We start from the raw sequence: 18,349 nt of genomic DNA on the forward strand, positions 1-18,349 counted from the left end.
GCAATTTGATGTTTTGCAGGTTTGAGTTTGAGGTTTTCTTGAATTCAGTTGATTTGCAATAGTTTTAGTTTGCCATTATATGTTCTGTTCTGCAGCCAAAATACCAATGATTTAGCCCCCAAAAGCCGTGCATCTGCTTGCAAGAGAGTGAAATTAGTGAATGTAAAAATTTACTCAGTATGATAATTGATATTTAATGTGTTGAAAGCCATCAAATTTTTCACTACTGTAACTCGCTGCTCACTTCCTTTTGGGATTGATTTATTTTTGACAAACAAAGCTCATAATCTTATATAAATAATTTTTCTGCACATTTTGATGAACAGAATCGGTGTGAAATGTTCTTGCAAAATTATTGAACAAATATTAATTTTGTGTTAAATTTTATATTTCTCCATTTTTACAGAGCATCGACTTCTTGAACAGGTTGTTGACTCAACAAAATTACTACACACCACAGCTTCTTATTGCAAAGTGAAGTAAGTATGCTTATATTATTGCTATCTTAGAGAGGTTCTTTTGACCTTTACATAAAATTTCAGCCAGATTTTATTTACCTATTTGGATCAGGAAATTGTTTTTTAAAATAACTTTCCTGCAAGGTTATTAATATTATGTACTTTCCGCATTGGTTCGTTCTGAGGGCACATATGTTACTAGCTCATAAGAGATTTATTAAGAAAATCAGTTTGCTGTACCCAGACTGACTGAACTGAATGAAATGTAGCCACACTTTTTGGTTCTTTTGTGGATTTTTTCGTACCAGTGTGACTTTTAAAATTTTGAAACCTCTATAAAGTTTCCTGCCTTGTCAAGCTTGATTATTCATCTTTGCATATATATATGATAATGTTGCAAGTGATACTGTGCAGTGACTGGAACAATTCAGACTGTCTGCCTGTGTGTCTGTTTGTCTGAGATTATCAATTTTTTTTTCAGATCTCCAGATGTGTGCTTATCCCCTGACAAGAAAATGATAATGTGCTGGCATCCCGAGCCAGAATTTCCATATGAAGACAGCATGGTATGTGCATGGGGAAACTGTGCGCTGTTGTTTAAGACTAAAATAGAATTAGTTGTAAATTAAAGTGTATTATGTTGTGTGTTGCTGTCATGTCATTGTTTTTTGTTTTGTTTTGTTTTTTTAAATTTCAAAGGGATTTTCCAGACTTATTTCTAAAACTTGAACAATTTGCCTTTAAAAGAATGTTATAATGGCAATACATTATTATATATTATATTTATATTTATATAAATTTGTCTTTGGTAGAATATTTGCTTATGTATTTTATATGATTTATTTCTGGCTTCTGACTGTGAATGGGAATTAAATAATAGTAACATTTTCTCTTTTCCTATTGCTCTGTACTTTTCGTGTTGTAGAAGTACTCTACATCTGTGAAAATATGAATTTGAATTTTATCAATGTCACAGTCAATCATTATCATAAAAGGTAATGTTTCATCTCCAATTTTCTTTTCACAACTGAAGCCTTTGCCCCGGGACAATACAGAACTGACTGAGGTAAGGGAAACAACTCATTTTCAAAACTTGATTTGTTCTTTTCCTGTATTATCATAAATAGGCCTACTTTAAAAAAAACTGTAGTAGTTGTAGTTGTTATTATTGTTATTTTTGTTCATATTATTATTATTATCATCATCATTTATTATTATTATTATTTTTGCAGCTAAGGTGGTCTATATTTTTTTTTTAAACATACACCTTTTTCGTATTTTCCTTTGAAGGTGTATGCTTGTCTGCATGCTTTTTTATTTTTTATTTTTGAAAACTAGTTTGTGAAGTGGTATTTATTTCCTTTGTCTTTTCACTAAAAGTAAACCTTTTTTTAGGACTGGGTCACATGATGGTTAGTAAGGCATTGGCATTTATTACCTATAACTTTTTATTGTTAAGCTTTAGTAATAGATGTGCTGATTTTCAAGTGTTGAAATCTGACCTTTATATTCTGAAACAGGAATGTAAGGATTTCAGCAATATGGGCTGTTTTTTTTATATCATATATTCTGTGACAAATATTATATATAAAAGAGTTAATATGATTTGCCTCTTTTTTGTTGATTAGGGCGAGTCTGTCCTGAAAGTGCAATATTTGGTGGAGGAGAAACTGAAGAACAGGCCGGACGGACCCACCGACAATGAGCTCACTCAGCTGTTTTACACTTCCAAAGATTATTTCAAGACAAGGTAGGACACTGCTGCCCTTTTTCCTTTTTGGTTTGTGTAAAATGTTTGCATCCTGTTGTCTGTGGAGAAACGCAAACTGAGATTGTATGGGCACATTACAAGATCAACAAGACTTGCAAAGATGATCCTACAGGGCACTGTAAAAGGAGGGAGAGGGAAAGGCAGACAGAAAAAGAAATGGGAAGACAACATACATAACGAAATGGACAGGTTCAAAGTTGGGTGAAGCCCTTTGAAAGGCTGAAAATAAAGAAGGATGGAGAAAAGTGGTTGCCCAATCATCCTTGGTGCCCCAATGGTCATTTAAGACTAAGGGATAAGTAAGTCTTTCGCAGTGAAGATTGGTGATATTAAGTTAAGAAATTTGCGTGTCTTTAATGGGTATTTGGCTTCTACCCATCATTTGGGTCCCACAGGTTTTGACTCTTTGATGCTGTCTCCTGTAGCTTATTAGTGAACTCAGGCTCATCATGCATGATGCCAAATAATAAGGATGACTCAGCATTTAAGCAGGTGGTCACTGGAGTGTGTCCTAAAGCTAGATGTGATAACCTCAAGCTGAAAAACAGGGTGCTGCACAGTGTCAACCAGCAACAGTGTTTCCGTAAAACTGTCTGTATTTGTGTGTTATTGTGTTTTGTGTGACACTGATGTAACCTCAATACTCTTAATTATTTTATGTTTGCATAATTAAATACTTACCATAGTGACCTAGATTTCCCCATAATGATCAGTAAAAATGGTATTACATTTTATTTGCTAATTTTATCCTGTATTTTTCAGACCATTTTAATAAATGACAAAACTAGGAACTCTCTTAACCCTATCCATACGCCCTCGAGTCATTTTGTACCCCTGGGGTTGTATTCTTTACATTTTAGAATACTTCTAGTACGAAGATTTTAGTATTTCTCAAATATCATTTTGACAGACTGCTATGCAAAGCATACGGATCGGATTAATGAGTTAATTTCCTCTTTGAAAGTGGTGGCAAAGAGTTCCCCTGGTCGTATGGATGCGATAGTAAAATACGACGTACGGATAGGGTTAATAAATAACAAATTCAAAACTAGGAACTCTCTTAACCCAGAAGGCTGCTTTTTATGGTGTATTTTTAGATATTCTGTAAGGCCAATGGGTTTAGGACTAACCATGTTTGAGTAGTCTAAGATAGGGACTTATTGGGATGTCAAGATTCAGGGTTCAAAGGTTTAAGAATACTGGAACCCTTTTGAATTAAAAAAATAAAGTTTTACTCATATACTCCAGATTCCATAATACTATGTTCATCAATTTTGACTAAGAAGACACCCCCGAAATTCTGATTCCAATTCCTTTCATAACTTTTAGATAGAATTTTCAATTTCTTCCTTCTCCTTCTGATGCGATCTATAGAAGCAAAAGCATTTGTTTAATAATATAATATGTTTACTAATATTGCTGGGTAGATTTTGTTAACTATTAGTATTATGTTCTGTGCTTCACTATGACTTGTAAATTCATAACTTAAGTGGCTGATGGAAATTCTAGATTATAAGTAATGGCATTTGGGACGGTTTTTTTCTAATAATATTATGTGAATTCACGTTTTATTTAATTGAGTTCAGTTGCATCATGTCTTTTCTGGTTTGTTGATGACTTGCTTCGCTTTGTTTAAAAGCTTTGACTTGTCTACATATATAAAAATATAAAGACCCTAACTTGTGAGTTTTTGCTGCATAGTTGCCCCTAATCAAGGACAGTATTTCAGTTTGAAATAGTATTACCCATTTTACTCTGTGCATGGATTTGGAATGAATATAGGGCTATAGACTGAAGCTTTAGAAATTTAAGCTTTTTTCTCTTTACTTTTGTTTCAGGCACAGGACAGAGAAAAGAGTGAAGATGAGGAAATTTCACCCCAAAGACAGAGACGGATTATAGCATTGTTAAGTGATTATTAAAGAAATTTATACAAACTACTTTTTGAAGTTTAGTTTGTAAACTGACTGATTTGTTTTAAATGTTGCCAGAATTTTGTTTTATTTATAAAACATTTGGGCCTGTGCAATGCCTTTGTCAGGGGATAGAGTCACTTCCATGGTAGAATGCTTGGTGCGTTGCTTGGACGTTAAGCTAAAAGGAAGTCTTCCAGGCAAGAGAAAAAATGTGTGGCGTGTTAAAACAGGCACTCGTCAAAATAGTGAAATATAAGAAACCAACATTTTCGGGTCGTTGGGCAAATCTTACACTGCTGACATACATAGCAATACCAGATTTGTGTCTCTTAGCTACTGCAGACTCCTTATACTTTACTGAAGTGCGCAGGCTAGATATTAGATCTACCATTGAACACTTCTTTGACATACAATTAATGGTCGCTTTAAACACTTTGCCTTTGTAATTCATATTTTGGGGAAAATCCAAAGAACCTGGGTGGTAAACATCGCCAATTGGCGAGATGAGGCAGCAAAGTGTTAAGGCTATCCCGAAAAATGCTGTTTTGAGAAAATCGAAGGTAACGTTTTTGCCCCTTGTTCAGTTACTTTAAAAGACGAGGAGAGTTTTCTCTATAACCAAACAAATATACACACCAATGAAACCAAACTTCTCCTATAGGTACGACAATGCCCACTTTTGGTGTAGGTCTAGATTTCTGGAAACCCCTGAAATCTGGGTTAGTCCGCTTGTCCTTAAAAGCGACCAAATATGTCCATGGCCTACACTGTTAACATACACAGGAATACCAGATTTGTGCCTCCTCGCTACTGTAGACTCCCCATGAGGTGCACAGGCTAGACACTAGATCTAGATTTACCATTGAACACTCCTGTGACACACAATAAATATGTCCATGGCTTTTGTTTCGTTAAGTGTTTTATGGCGCTTGCAACTGCATAAGGTCGTATGAGCACACTGGATACATTAAACTATTTCAGTTTGGTAGGAATTAATTTTTAATTTTACCTAAGTGGCGGCTGAAGCCTACTCTGATTAATTTTGGACCAGCAAGGGATCTTTAACATGCCCCACTTGCACACGAGACCTCCATTTTTCTCCCTTATTCGAGAAGGATAGGTGTTAGATTTTACCTACCCTAAGATCAGGGGGGTGGCTGAAAGACAGCGTTAAGAAGGAGCCAAGGACTAGCAGTAGGAGGCTGCAGAAAGAGTCGGGCTCTCAGAGAAGGCAAAGAGGGGAGAGGGGTGGGGGCAGAAGTGGAGACAAAGCAGATGCCAGAGAGAGCAGAAAAAGAGCTGAAGGAGAAAATTTTAGAAAACAACAATTTTCCGTCACTGTCAGCTTTCGAACCGGGGACCTGTTGGATAAGAAGCGAACATCGTAACCTCTAGACCACGAGAGCCCCCATCCATGGCCTACACTATTGAGACACATACACAACAATACCAGATTTGTGCCTCCTCGTGACTGCAGACCGCATACTTAACTGAAGTGCGCAGGTTAGACACTACACCTACCAATGAACACTTTTGTGACATACAGTAAATAAGTCCATGGCCTATACTACAGAAGAACACGGCTACAGCGGGACATTTGGTTCCAGAAGAAAAATCTCGCTGTAGGCGAGTTCCCGCTATAGGAATGCAAAGGGGAAATTGCCGAAAAATTTCTAAAAATCCACATGATTAACTCCTTTCCATATCAATAAAATTTGCACTTAAGATTAGTCTTCCTTTTCTTGTCAACTTCGCTGGTTAACGTAGCCTTTTATTCGAATGAGAATCATTTCCTTTTGTCTTCGTTGGAAGCCATCTTTTCCTCGGTCCCGTTGCTTGTGCTGTCTATTGTACTGGTGGTAGGCCTACTGTAGAACTGGAGAAGTGGATGCGTGCGTATGCCTGAGCATCAACCATCAAAGTTCTCCATGAATCCGGAATCACACACTACACGCTCTCCTCTTCTTTTACTGTTTGGCCTGGCCTAGCTCTATGGCCTATACGCTCTCATACAAAGCGTTTAAGCTACGACACATCACTTTTGGAGTGGCTCACGTAACGCGTCTCTTTGCAACCTGCCCCACCTCACTCATAACTGGACTGGCCAATCAACACTGCACCTCTGACTACCAGTTTGGAGCCTGTCTACAGCCCCCCAGCCAGAGCTCGCTCGATCTCTTCCATCTTTCGGGCCTTTCCTTGCCCCACTAAACCCGAGCACAGATAATTGAGTTTACATAGAGAAAAAAAGGGGGATTCCGGTAAGGTCCCGCTGTAGGGATGGTCTCGCTGTAGCGCGAGCCGCTATAGTCGTGTTCTACTGTAATGACATACACAGCAATACCAGATTTGTGCCTCCTCGTTATTGCAGACTCCCCATGAGGTGCACAGGCTAGAACTAGATCTAGATTTACCATTGAACACTTCTGTGACATATGATAAATATGTCCATGGCCTACACTACTGACATGCATGCACAGCAATACCAGATTTGTGCCTCCTCGTTATTGCAGACTCCCCATGAGGTGCACAGGCTAGAACTAGATCTAGATTTACCATTGAACACTTCTGTGACATATGATAAATATGTCCATGGCCTACACTACTGACATGCATGCACAGCAATACCAGATCTGTGCCTCCTCGCTATTGCAGGCTCCCTATCCATAACTGAACTGAAGTGCACAGGTGAGATACTAGATCTACCACTGAACACTTCCGTGACATGACGATTAGTATGTCCATAGCCTACTCGATGGACCTCGGACTCGCAGATAGGTCATTGACTTATCCTCTATCATGTCTGATCTTCCCTTGAGAGCATTGTTCAGTGGGCAGTTTTATGTCCAAAGACAGTATTCTGTTCATAAAGATACTGCACACAGAGTCAGATGTTAAGTACAAAAATACAGAAGAAAAAGAACAAGTCAAAGAGCAGATATTCGTTTACCTTTTTATAAATTTATTTGTTACACTTCGCCAGAGAGCGAAAAATTCACACAAACTTTTATAGCCATTACTTTCTCTAGCAGAACATTAACAAGTGTATTTTAAAAAATGCAGTATATTCACAAGTATGATTTTAATATCTGTGGACAAAATAAGTCACATTAGTTTTTGAACTACAACATAGCATGGCAGTTTTTATACACAACAATGGCCCCTCTCATACGTTCCAGGGACAAAGCAAAATACAACGCAGAGCAATTTTATGACCATGGTAAACCCCAGTGTGGGTTCCTGAATAACCCAAGATGGCAAAAAAATCAAACTGCAGTCTTCCATGACTATACTTGAGCATTAAAAAGGGGGTGTGCTTAGACTGAAGTTGAGATTTCTTCTCGCAATTTGTCCTAAAGTTAAATTGGATCTCAATTCTAATCGTGTCGCAGCTACTACCGTCTTCTCTTTGTTTTCAGGCAATATGGACACAATCTCGGAAGTGGATTTTGAATGTAGGTTTTTTTTACGCCACCATCGACACAATTTAGATCATTTAGGAAGCGGGTTTCTGGCCCTGCCTGTGACAGCCAACCCAGGCTGAGAGGGATACAACATCCCGGCAGTAATACCGAGATACTCGATAACAATTTTCTCCTCACTCGGGGAATCGAACTTAGGTCTCCTGCATGCAACAACGAAGCACCTAACAGCTCTACACCACAGACGCCAGTTCCAAACTCGGAGAGGAGCCAGAAAGTAGACAAAGAGACAAAAGCCACACTGAAAGAGGCTGGAGCACACCACACCAGAGCATCCATTGACATGACCTACACAGGAAGAGAGAGGAAAAAAAAGGGCAATCTGCTAAACATTCAACATCCCAAACCCATCTGCCACTTTACCACTTCTACTACTAAAAAAGAAATTGGTATCGTATCTTAAAACTGATCTATCTTCATGAATTCTTCATAGGGACTGAGGAGGGATAGACAATCAGTTCCACTTGAACCACATTTACAAGCAATGTTCTGTTGCCAAGCACATGCATACAGAAGGGGAAAAAAACATTTCAGACACGACCATTGCATTATTTTCATCATCAAGGATAAATGATCAGACCAAGGTGAAGTATGGTCCCAAGGCAAAGATGTTTTTGTTAATACACAGGGGAAACAATGGATACAATTGCACAAAGTAAATTTGATGAACGCATGTGAAGAATCTCTGATGCAAGATTACTCCTGGTATCATGTCGGAACGTAGCTGTAGCCCCCACCAAACCATGAGATGTGCGTACTTTAGCGAGTCGGGATAGAATGGACTTACTTGAATTCACTTTCACATTTCTTTTTGCATGAGCAAAACTCAATGCAACTCTTTGCACCTACCAAATAACATTTTAACCATAAACCAACTCCAAAGAGGAAAAAACTTTGCAAAAAGTCTGCTTTTGAGGCCTCATTACTGTCAGCCATATTCAGAGAATATTCACTTCTCATGAAGTAAAAAAACCCAACAAACCAACCAAGCAGATTCCCCACAAGAGCAAGAATTTAGAATTAAGGTTACTTAAATATAGCCCCCCCCCCCCCAATAATACTTGGCAACATATTCCATTCTGGTGACTACCCAACTGAAACCCCATAATAGGTGATCAATTAATTATTCTTTTGAGAAAAAAAAATATTCCAGTACTAAATCAGTAATAGTGTAGGGAACGCAATATGTAGAAGTAGACCAGCTTAGAAAAGAAGGAGAAGCCTTATCAATTTGGCAGTATATTTTTACCAGCTTTCACTATGATTGAAAAGACTAGTCCAACAAAGGAGAAATTTAGCTACTACATTTCATTGCTGTTTCTGAGATCAGAGCCTGAATTTTCCCACAAAAAGCAGGGTGTTTTTTTTTCCCAGTATGAGAAAATAGCTGTACATAACATGTCAGGTTTTTTTTTACACAAATGCCACATTGAAAAAAGTGAACTTTCATATTTACACTTGATTCTACATGATGATGAATAAAACATAAGCAATGTTACAAATGCCTCGATAAGAGAATGGGAAGGAAAATAGCACTGTACAGTTTGTACAAAACCCATCTAACCTATCTCGATCGTTCCCTGCAGGGAAAAACAAACCTAGTTGTTCCGCTTCAGAACTTCTGCTGTCTGTCTGTGCATGATACGAAAGAAAATGTGGAGTGTTCAGGTCTACTTTTCTTCTGCCTTTTTTCATCAAAAGGTCAAAAGCAAAATTCTTTTACAGATGCCAGCGGCAGTGCAAACCACTGTTTCACATTGAACTGAAACAAACAGGTAACTAACAAGTAAAAAAAAAAACACGAAAACCCCCCGAACTAAGTCAATCTATGCTTAACACACAGTAAGAATCAAATGTACAACAACAGTTAAGGGGTAGGTAAGTACATTACACAAAGAAAGTGAAACAAAACCACCCCCCCCAAAGCCAAAGATGTTTCTGAGACTGAAACAGATCTAAAAAAAGATGCTCAAAACAGACTTTCTAAAATCATAAAACACAGGAAGTGATATTTCCCAAAAACTCAAACAAAGTCGTGACCCAACAGTTTAAAAACAACAAAATACCCCCCAAATCTAAAAACTATATCTAGTAATAGGAAACTGAAAGTCCAACACGTCAATTATCCCCCGAAAAAGTTTAACTAGTTCACAACTTTTTCAAACAACCTAAACACATTTTGGTTTTACTCTTAACCTAAGATCGAAATAACAACATAAATGATATATAACGTTCAATAAATGTAAATAATAAACAACAAAGACTGATGACAAGCCACAACAACTCATGTGCCTAACAAAAGAAAAACCAACAAGATTATACCGATAAACACACAGAAAACTATATGGATACAACAAAACAAAACCTCATTAAAATGTGACTTCTGCCTGTTGCAGAAATATGGCAGTGAAGAAATACTAACATCATCGTCTCATTAGGGAGGGAGGGAGGGAACAAGAGTACAGCAAGACATGAAGTTGATGGGGGGGGGGGGGGGGGGGGTGAACGCATGAATATATTCAACATAACTCATGAACAAGACTTTTCTTGTTCTTGGACGACACAGTAAGCTCAAAGCTGTAGTTTGAAGCTTACCACTGTGCCATCTCTTTCCTCTCTAAGCCAAAGCTGACAACTTGCAACAGTAGTATGAGAGAAGGACAAGAGACAGTTCACTGGAATGATTTTGCCTGCTGCCATGGGAGGGGGAGGGGAGGAAGGAGAGGGACAGAATGTGTGACATGACACAGTGGGCACAAGGTACATGGGCACGATCAAAGCTCAACTGCATCGAAAGCATCATGGCTCTTCTTCATCAAACAGTTTTAATAATATATATACTCTTTATCATATTTACTTTGTCAAATAAAATAAAGATATTGACCACCTGTTCTTTCTATAGAGCTTTAGATTAAAAAAAAAATTGCAACAACAAAAAATCACAATGGTGTGAAAGGTATTAAAACAAGCAACAGTATACACTGCTCTACTCTGAAAAATATTCTCCCTCCCAGACAACAATAACAAGAAACACCTAGCATCTAGGGGTGAAATAGAAAGGAGCATTTACCCTCAATTAACAAAACAAATCTTAACAAATAGAGGTTGTTCTCATATTCCTTCTTTTTCTTTCACTTTCATTAATGACACCATTCTTACTTTTCTCTGTGTGTGCACTCAGCAGCACTTCAGAGGCCATATTGGCTAACCGAACAGGGAATTGCAAGGGTTCTCTTGTGAGTGCAACACATCATAATGGTGCACCAGTCTTTGACTTTTTAAGTGAATGGTCAAAGCCAGCAATTAAACATTGCATCAAAATAAGTCAAGATAAAACATTTGCTCTTGTTGTTCAAAGGTTGCCTCGTATACTCCGCTTACTTCTCAGCATGAGCCATTGCTTGTCTTTAACGTTTTCAATCACATCATGAAAAAAAGGTATCTTCTAAAACAAAAGCTGTGCTTTTAATGAGGAATTTGAAAAGGGATGCTAAGGAAAAATTTCTTTTTTTTTAAACATAAAAAATAAAAACACACAGAACTTGCAACATGTTACGTTAAAGGTGGATATCCCCACAAAACTATCCATCTAAAATGCTCTATTGTTTGTTGAATCTTGCTTTCATCACCATCAAAGGTTCACTGAATACATACAGTTCCACTTCACCATCAATGAAAGCTGTTCATGCTACACTATTTGTTGACTGAAAAAAACCTTTATCAGAATGCAAGATCATAATACAGAAGACAGAATCACAGTCAAAGCAAGGAACTACAAATCATCAGGTAAAGAAGGAAATAAAGAGTGTACAACATTAGTGGTGCTGGGATAGTCTTAAGGCTAGCTAAATAATCATAATCAAACAGGCAATATCTAAACTAACAAAATTAGACAACAAAATAGGGTAATGAACCAACAGTATATAAGTGCAAGGGAAATCAAACTAGGGGTACCAACAGCACACTGAGTCCATGAATAGAAGTGGCTTACACATCGAGAATGTCGAGAAATAGCAACAAAACGGACTAAAAATAGGGCTCGACACAATTTTAAAAAGCTGCTCTAACAGGTCAAGAACAAACAGTGTGGAAAGTCAAAGTACACTAGAAAAGTGAAAGGAAGACCAAAAAAAAAAGCACAAAAAATAATACGCTACGGATTAAAGAATTGATTTTGAAGAACACACTTCATGAAATTTAAGCAGACTCATTCACCAGGGAGCACACACAAAATCAACCTTTTGGGAGCACAGATTCAGGGACAAGAGGGTACTTGAACGTGACAGACCTACAGCACAGGTGTCAAACTGAAGGCCTGAGGGCAGTATCCAGCCTGTTAAACTGTTACATACGGCCTGCAAGAGAATTTTAGGTAGCCTACCCTGAGAATCTTCGCGACACAGAATTTAATTCCAAACATAAAGCAACGTGTTGCTCCCCCCCCCCCCCCCCCCTAAAAAGATGCCAAACATCCCTGACTAATTGACATAACAGCTAAAATTGAAATGCCCTGACTTTATTATTCTAACTTTAGTCTGAATTAATATCATTAATATCAAAGGTTTTGTTTTCCCACTGCTCAACGAGTGCTGTCAAAATTTGACCCTCAAACTTTTAAAGTGTAATTTGAGTTGGGTCCCCTGAGCGACTGAGTCTGACAGGCCTGACCTAAATCCTTAACAGGACAAGAGTTAATACACAGCAAGATGAAGAGGCAGCGATTCCCAAGTTGTTGGAGCTTGCACAGCAGCACAGACCAGACAGGACGAGACAAAGTACAATTCTCCCGCAAAGAGAAAGGGAATGACACAACATGACGGGTTCTAGGCCGGTGGACAAGTGGAAAGACGTTATTAACCTTCACAGAATGGCGTCAACACCTGAGCCAATCAGCGACACAAATGTGACAAATTAATCAAACAACTCCTTTTCCCTGCATTCTATTAACACTCAAAAGAGTTTCAAGGGGAGCGGAATCATACCGTTCTTATTTACACCCTGTACTTTCACCCTTTCCCCCAAGTTTTTTTTTTGTTAATGAAGAGAAAGTTTTTACAAACCATAAATGTGTTCCTACACATTTTAATATTTACATTTAAAATGTACATTTTTACAAGTACAACAACTCATAAGATTAGAACTTATTTCTACTGTCAATGTACCGTGAAGAAGAAGAAGATGATGATGATGATGCTGCCTTGCTGCTCTTGTTTTTCCCACTTGAGCTGTGATGCGGGTGATAATGTCTGTGCGATGATGATGATGACGACGAAGATGATGATGAGGACGACAAAGATGATAATGACACGGTTGAAATTCGATGGGGCGGTGGTCTCGGGGGTAGAGGTGGCGGCGGCGGAGGATGGTCGCTGGGTACAACGTTTCCACTCACAGCTGGCCCCTGGGTGGGTGTCCTGTGATTGTAGTCATACTGTTTGGTCACTGAAGCAGCACTACCGTGAGCCCCAGAGGACGAGGGAGTGTGAGAGGATGGCCCCGCCGTGCCACCAGAACTCGGCCACATGTGGAACTGGGATGGGTGTGGCAGGCCAGTGGGGTGATGTGGAGGAGGAGGAGGAGGGTTCAACAGGGAGGATGATGGCGAGGAGGATGATGATGATGACGAAGACGATGATGACGACGACAAGGACGATGAAGAAGGGTGTTGTTGCGAGGCCTGTGGGGGAGGAGGGTGCATGTACGCCGGCGGCTGACTGTTCATACGTGGAGAATGTGGCATGCCTGGAGCGGAACTGGGAAACACCATGCTTCCTGCACTGCCCGGTCTGTCGTGCCCAACAGGTCCCGAGGCTCTTACGGGAGGGGGAACCGAGAGTGAAGTCGACGAAATACAAGACTGTTGCTGGTGGAAGCTGAAGTTCACTCCTGTACTGCCATTGATTAACGGCTGAACCGAAGAGCCTGTTAGATAGAACAATGAATAAATGAATAAATAAAAGAGTGAATGCAGAATGAATGAATGAACGAATGAAATTTTATCGATCTCTGACAAGAAAGTTTACATCCACTGCTTTTGCGCAAAACTCCGCCATATGCCATTTTGAAAAGTGAATTACACTGAACAGTTTATGTGGTCATATTCATGGGTAGATTACAAGTTCATCAGTGTATGTTCACTCTGTCTTTCTTTCCCTCAATGAGAATCTCATGCTGACAGGACAACATGCACAGAAAAATACAAAGCTCGAAATAACTCTAGTGTACCCCTTTTGTTTTCAGCCTCCTCCCCCCCCCTCCCAAATTTGCCTTCTTCAATCCCCACACTAAATGCAGTTCCCCCCAGTAGCCATCTATTAGAACAAGGTCACTATTAAACATTCATGGGTTACTACTCTTAGCTTGCTTTGCAGGGCACAAGTCCAGATTTTCTTAAGAAAAATTTAAAAAAAGGACAGAGGACCTTTTCGTCACAACCAGGAGCTGCTAAAACCAGATGTACAGTGTTCACAATTCTATAAAAAGCAAGTTGAGAGCAAGCTCTTTACCCCCCCCCCCCATAGTTTCATTTGTTATGCTCTGTTAAGCCCCCCCCCCCCCCAGTAACAGAGCAAACATCGTCTTCCATACTGAAAAACAAAACACAAGGGAAACTCAAGCACAACAAGTTTTGAAATCATCAAATAAAAATACATGGCAGCTGCATTTTTTTCTTTTTAACAAGAAAATTCTCAGAGAGAGAGAGAGAGAGAGAGAAAAAAAAGGGGAATGTCCACTGCTACTAAGATCTGAGCCATCATCAGGCACTCACCGCTGTAAGCCCCTGACCCAGCTCTCATGTGGCTGGAAGGTGTGACAAAACTGTGCGCGGCAGACGTCTGTGGGTACGGAGAGCTAGCGCTGAGTGGGGGTGGTGGCGGAGCACTGTCTTCTGCACCACCATTTGAAGAAGCAACTTCTGACTCATCTGATCGAACTGAAAAACACAAGGTAAAAGCAAGGTGTAAAAAAAAAAAAAAAAAAAAAAAGCAGAAACACCCACAAGGAGAATTTTCAAAACCTCGTTTACCAAGATCTAGAATGAGAAAGAGAAGCAGCACTTCATAATCAATAATTCACCTTGCCATATCAGTATCATCAGCTTCCTAAACCATCATGGTAAACTATTATAATCAATTGTTGGTATACACACTGTACTGTGTACATTAACCGTCTCCTCTCTGTATCTGAAGGTTCTGCACCTGTAAATTCAACAAACAGTAGACCACAAAGAAAACTGCACAAAACACCAAAAAGTGGGTACTACCCTTTCCCACTACTTTTATTTACAAAATTCACACTGTATTAATGAACCGAACCGTAAGCATTTGTGAATTCTTTTAGTTTAGTTTAAGTACAAGTTTAACGGTGCTCACAACTGCATAAGGTCATATGAGCGCCAAGGGGTGGATGTCAGCAGAAAAGTCCTTACAGGGAATCAGACTTACTCTGCTCACCTCTCTAGCTTCAACAGCGCAAAGTCTGCTTCGACTATCAAGGCACCCTCGAAATAGTGGGTCACAAAAGTGTGACAAACATACACAAGAAGTAGAGGAAAAACGACAATAGTAAGGATTAGGAAAGAAAAAGCTGGAGTTCCCTGTTGTAGATCAGGCACAGTTATGAGCGTGACATTGATGAATCAGTCCATTTACAATTCTACTGTGCAAGAACGAGAAATGTCCCCCCTTTGGGAATGGCCTAAAGACTCTTCAGTCAGTGGCACCACACCGCCCCGGGGGGCATTTGTGAATTCTAATGTTAATACATTTATAGTGTGTGTGCATATATCAAAGAACCACAAACTGAGCTCATGAGATGGCAACAGTACATCACACAAACATAAATACAGGATTTTCACAGAAACATCATAGAAAGGGTCTGCCCAGCTTCACAGGAAAGCTATCCTCATGACTTTTCTCAAGAATTTATGAATGGCATGGATTTAACAGATGACTAGTACTTACTTGGTCATTTATAAAAGATAAGAACAATAAAAGACACAGACACAGAACAGTAAATATATATATAACACAAATACATAGCTAGACAAAAACTGCAACCGCCCTTTTTAGCATGAACATTGATTGGAAGAAATAACGGACCCCCCTATAAGAGCTAAAATACACTGCAAGAACCTGCAATGACCAGGTAAAATCCATCTACACAGAAAACACAGACCTTCTTTAGTCAATTCTTGAGACAAATTTGTTCAATGAATGTAGGAAAACTTACAGAAACAGAACATAACATACTTTTTCTTACCAAAGAGCCACAACAATAATGAAAAATAAATCATCTGAGAAGATCTACAGCAAGACATCATAGCAACAAGGTCAGACAAGATTATTGTAATCTAGGCATCCATTCTAGGGGCCTTGTGAGCCCTAAAGTGCTGTTGACATATACAGCAAACACAACTTTAGGTGCAAAACAAACAAAAGATATTTATAAATTTCACAGGCACAGCAAGAAATTTGCCCAATTTCTTTACAGAAGCAAAGAAAACTCTTAGAAAAAAAGACTTCATCTCTTATTTCTTCCCCCTTGATTCTCCTATTCAAACAAAAATGAATTTCTGTGCTCATTCTGTCCTCACTAAACATAAACAGAAGGAGACTCTGGAGTTTTCATCAATTCTCCATCATTAAGTAAATGTGTTGGGGATCATATTACAATTTAATCCAAGTTTCATCGTTTCAGACAAAATAGGCTTTTCTTCAGTCAATATTCTTTTAATTTGTATTTTTCGCAAATAGCTGCCATTATAGACCATATCAGCGACAATTATAATTATCTATAATACGGCTGAACTGACAAAACAACTTAGACCGGCTAAAAATAATTCGTGCTAAGCACAACGAGGCACCAAAAATATACTGACTGCTATAGAAGTAACAATAACAACAGAACATATCAACCTACCTTACAATAAACAAGAGAGCTAAGAAAGACTATAACTTGAAAAAATTGAGAATTTTGCAAGACGCACTACACTGTTCACCATCAGATTTCACAACGTACAACACACAATTTCAAATATATCAGCAGAGCAGAAGAAGGTCCCTGCCATTCCACCTTCAGCATAATGGCAAAAACTTGCAAGATATATAGTTTTAGTTTTAGTAGATGTTTTACGGCGCTCGCAACTGCATAAGGTCATATGAGCGCCAAAAGATTAGAGGTGTTACAAGAGAGTAACAAACATATAAAAGAAGAAGGGGAGATAAGGATGATAAATGTTTGATAGGAAAGAAGAAGCAAACCACACCAGAGCACCCGCCAACCACCCACTGCAAGATATATGTCTCTATGAAAAGTTTGATAGATTCTACTTGTAAGGAAGTGAACAATCAGCTATATAACACCAAAAAACAGTGCGTTTTACAGACTGCAACATTTGGGCAACAGAACGCCTACTATTTAGAACATACATACTGATGATACTGACCATTTCAAAGAATAATACAGACAAAATATCAAAAAATATTTATGCAGAGGACATTTCGTAAGAAAAATGAACCCTCAACAGCTTCACAAGGGACAAACAAAAAGTGGTGATACAAACAGCATTACACAGACCAAAGTAAAACATAACATAAAAGAAAGAAAATTATTTTTTAAAATATCCACAATAAATACAAACATTTCAAAGCAAAAAATATATATAAAGTGGAAGAAGGAGTCAACTAAATAAGAAAGCAAAGCAAGCACAGAATGAAAAGAGCAAAAGGGTGTGGGCGGGGAGACAGGCAACACAGTCCACATCAATATGAAGAAGACCAGCATGCAGCAGACGCGGACAACTGAGGTTTGTCCCGTCTGCCTGCACTCACCGTCGGTGACATTGCGTCGGGTGGTCTGGTGGTGGTGTGGGTGAGCCTGAGAGGCACCAAGAGGGTGGAGTGGAGGAGGATGAGGAGGAGGGGGTGGGGGAGGAGGGGGCGGAGGCGTTCCGGGCTCCCGGTGCTTCTTGGTATCTAGAGAGTAAGGTACAGGCAAGGTCAATCCCAACGTGTAGCCTCATCACATTCATTCAGACTAGGGAGCTGAGAAGCACCATTTTCGATACATGACTTACAAGAAACTTGCTAGCTCTTGTTGTATGAGAGTTACTGTGGGTTTGCAAATTATAATTATAACAATAATTGTATTTCACTCTTTAGTGTCTGATGATAACAAACGCATCTGCAGAGGAGAATAGCTCTTCTGCAAATTTAGAAGAAATGAGGATTAAGATGATTTGTGGATTCTGCTATAGCCAGTGAGACCAATTCTAGAACAGAATAGTTTTGAAATAGTTTGAGCATTTTAAAGCTTCATTTCCACTGTAAGACAATTGTAAAACTCAGCTCTTTGATGCTAATCCCTGTTTTCATTCTTGTGTACTCCATGATGCTGCAATTATTTGTCATTCTGTCTATTTCAATACTCCTGCCATCTTCATACAGGCAGACTGGCAAGAGCATAAGCACTTACTTACATCTTTAATTGTAAAACAAGACACTTGACCTATGCTTTAAAAAGAAGACTGCCAAACGCTTTGTGAGTGTATATATCTATCAACTACCAACCCATGTGGACGAGACAGTTTTGTACCATTTTGTGTTATAAGCGAGAGACTTCAAGGGAAGAATGTCAATTGTTCTTTGGTTCAGAAATGTACAAAGCGCATGAGACAATTGTAAAGCTGCATTTTCATGCTGGCACCTGATGTGAGAAGAC

General features: G+C 38.9%; 2 protein-coding genes across 3 annotated transcripts in view; one reads left to right on the forward strand and one right to left on the reverse strand.

Annotated features, from left to right (window-relative positions):
* Positions 1–406: 406 nt before the first annotated feature.
* On the forward strand, positions 407–4,169 carry LOC101863979 (39S ribosomal protein L42, mitochondrial; the record flags this gene model as incomplete). The annotated part of the gene is given in 5 exon segments (XM_005097781.2): positions 407–479; positions 940–1,024; positions 1,492–1,524; positions 2,087–2,208; positions 4,068–4,169. Coding segments are annotated over 5 exon segments (377 nt in total), but the record flags the coding sequence as incomplete, so codon positions are not given.
* Positions 4,170–7,086: 2,917 nt separating this feature from the next.
* LOC101864222 (inactive histone-lysine N-methyltransferase 2E) overlaps positions 7,087–18,349 on the reverse strand; it is a 47,023-nt gene continuing 35,760 nt past the window's right edge. The window contains exons 26-28 of one of the 2 annotated variants that reach the window (XM_005097782.3): positions 17,461–17,604; positions 14,397–14,561; positions 7,087–13,549 (exon numbers count right to left, since the gene is read on the reverse strand). In XM_005097782.3, coding sequence (XP_005097839.1) covers positions 12,762–13,549; positions 14,397–14,561; positions 17,461–17,604 — 1,097 coding nt within the window. In that variant the 3' untranslated portion in view covers positions 7,087–12,761. The remainder of the gene's footprint in view (positions 13,550–14,396; positions 14,562–17,460; positions 17,605–18,349) is intronic. The other variant, XM_005097783.3, reaches the window with a different exon arrangement.

Source organism: Aplysia californica, unplaced genomic scaffold (assembly GCF_000002075.1).
Source record: "Aplysia californica isolate F4 #8 unplaced genomic scaffold, AplCal3.0 scaffold00164, whole genome shotgun sequence".
In the NCBI taxonomy this organism is placed as follows: domain Eukaryota; kingdom Metazoa; phylum Mollusca; class Gastropoda; order Aplysiida; family Aplysiidae; genus Aplysia; species Aplysia californica.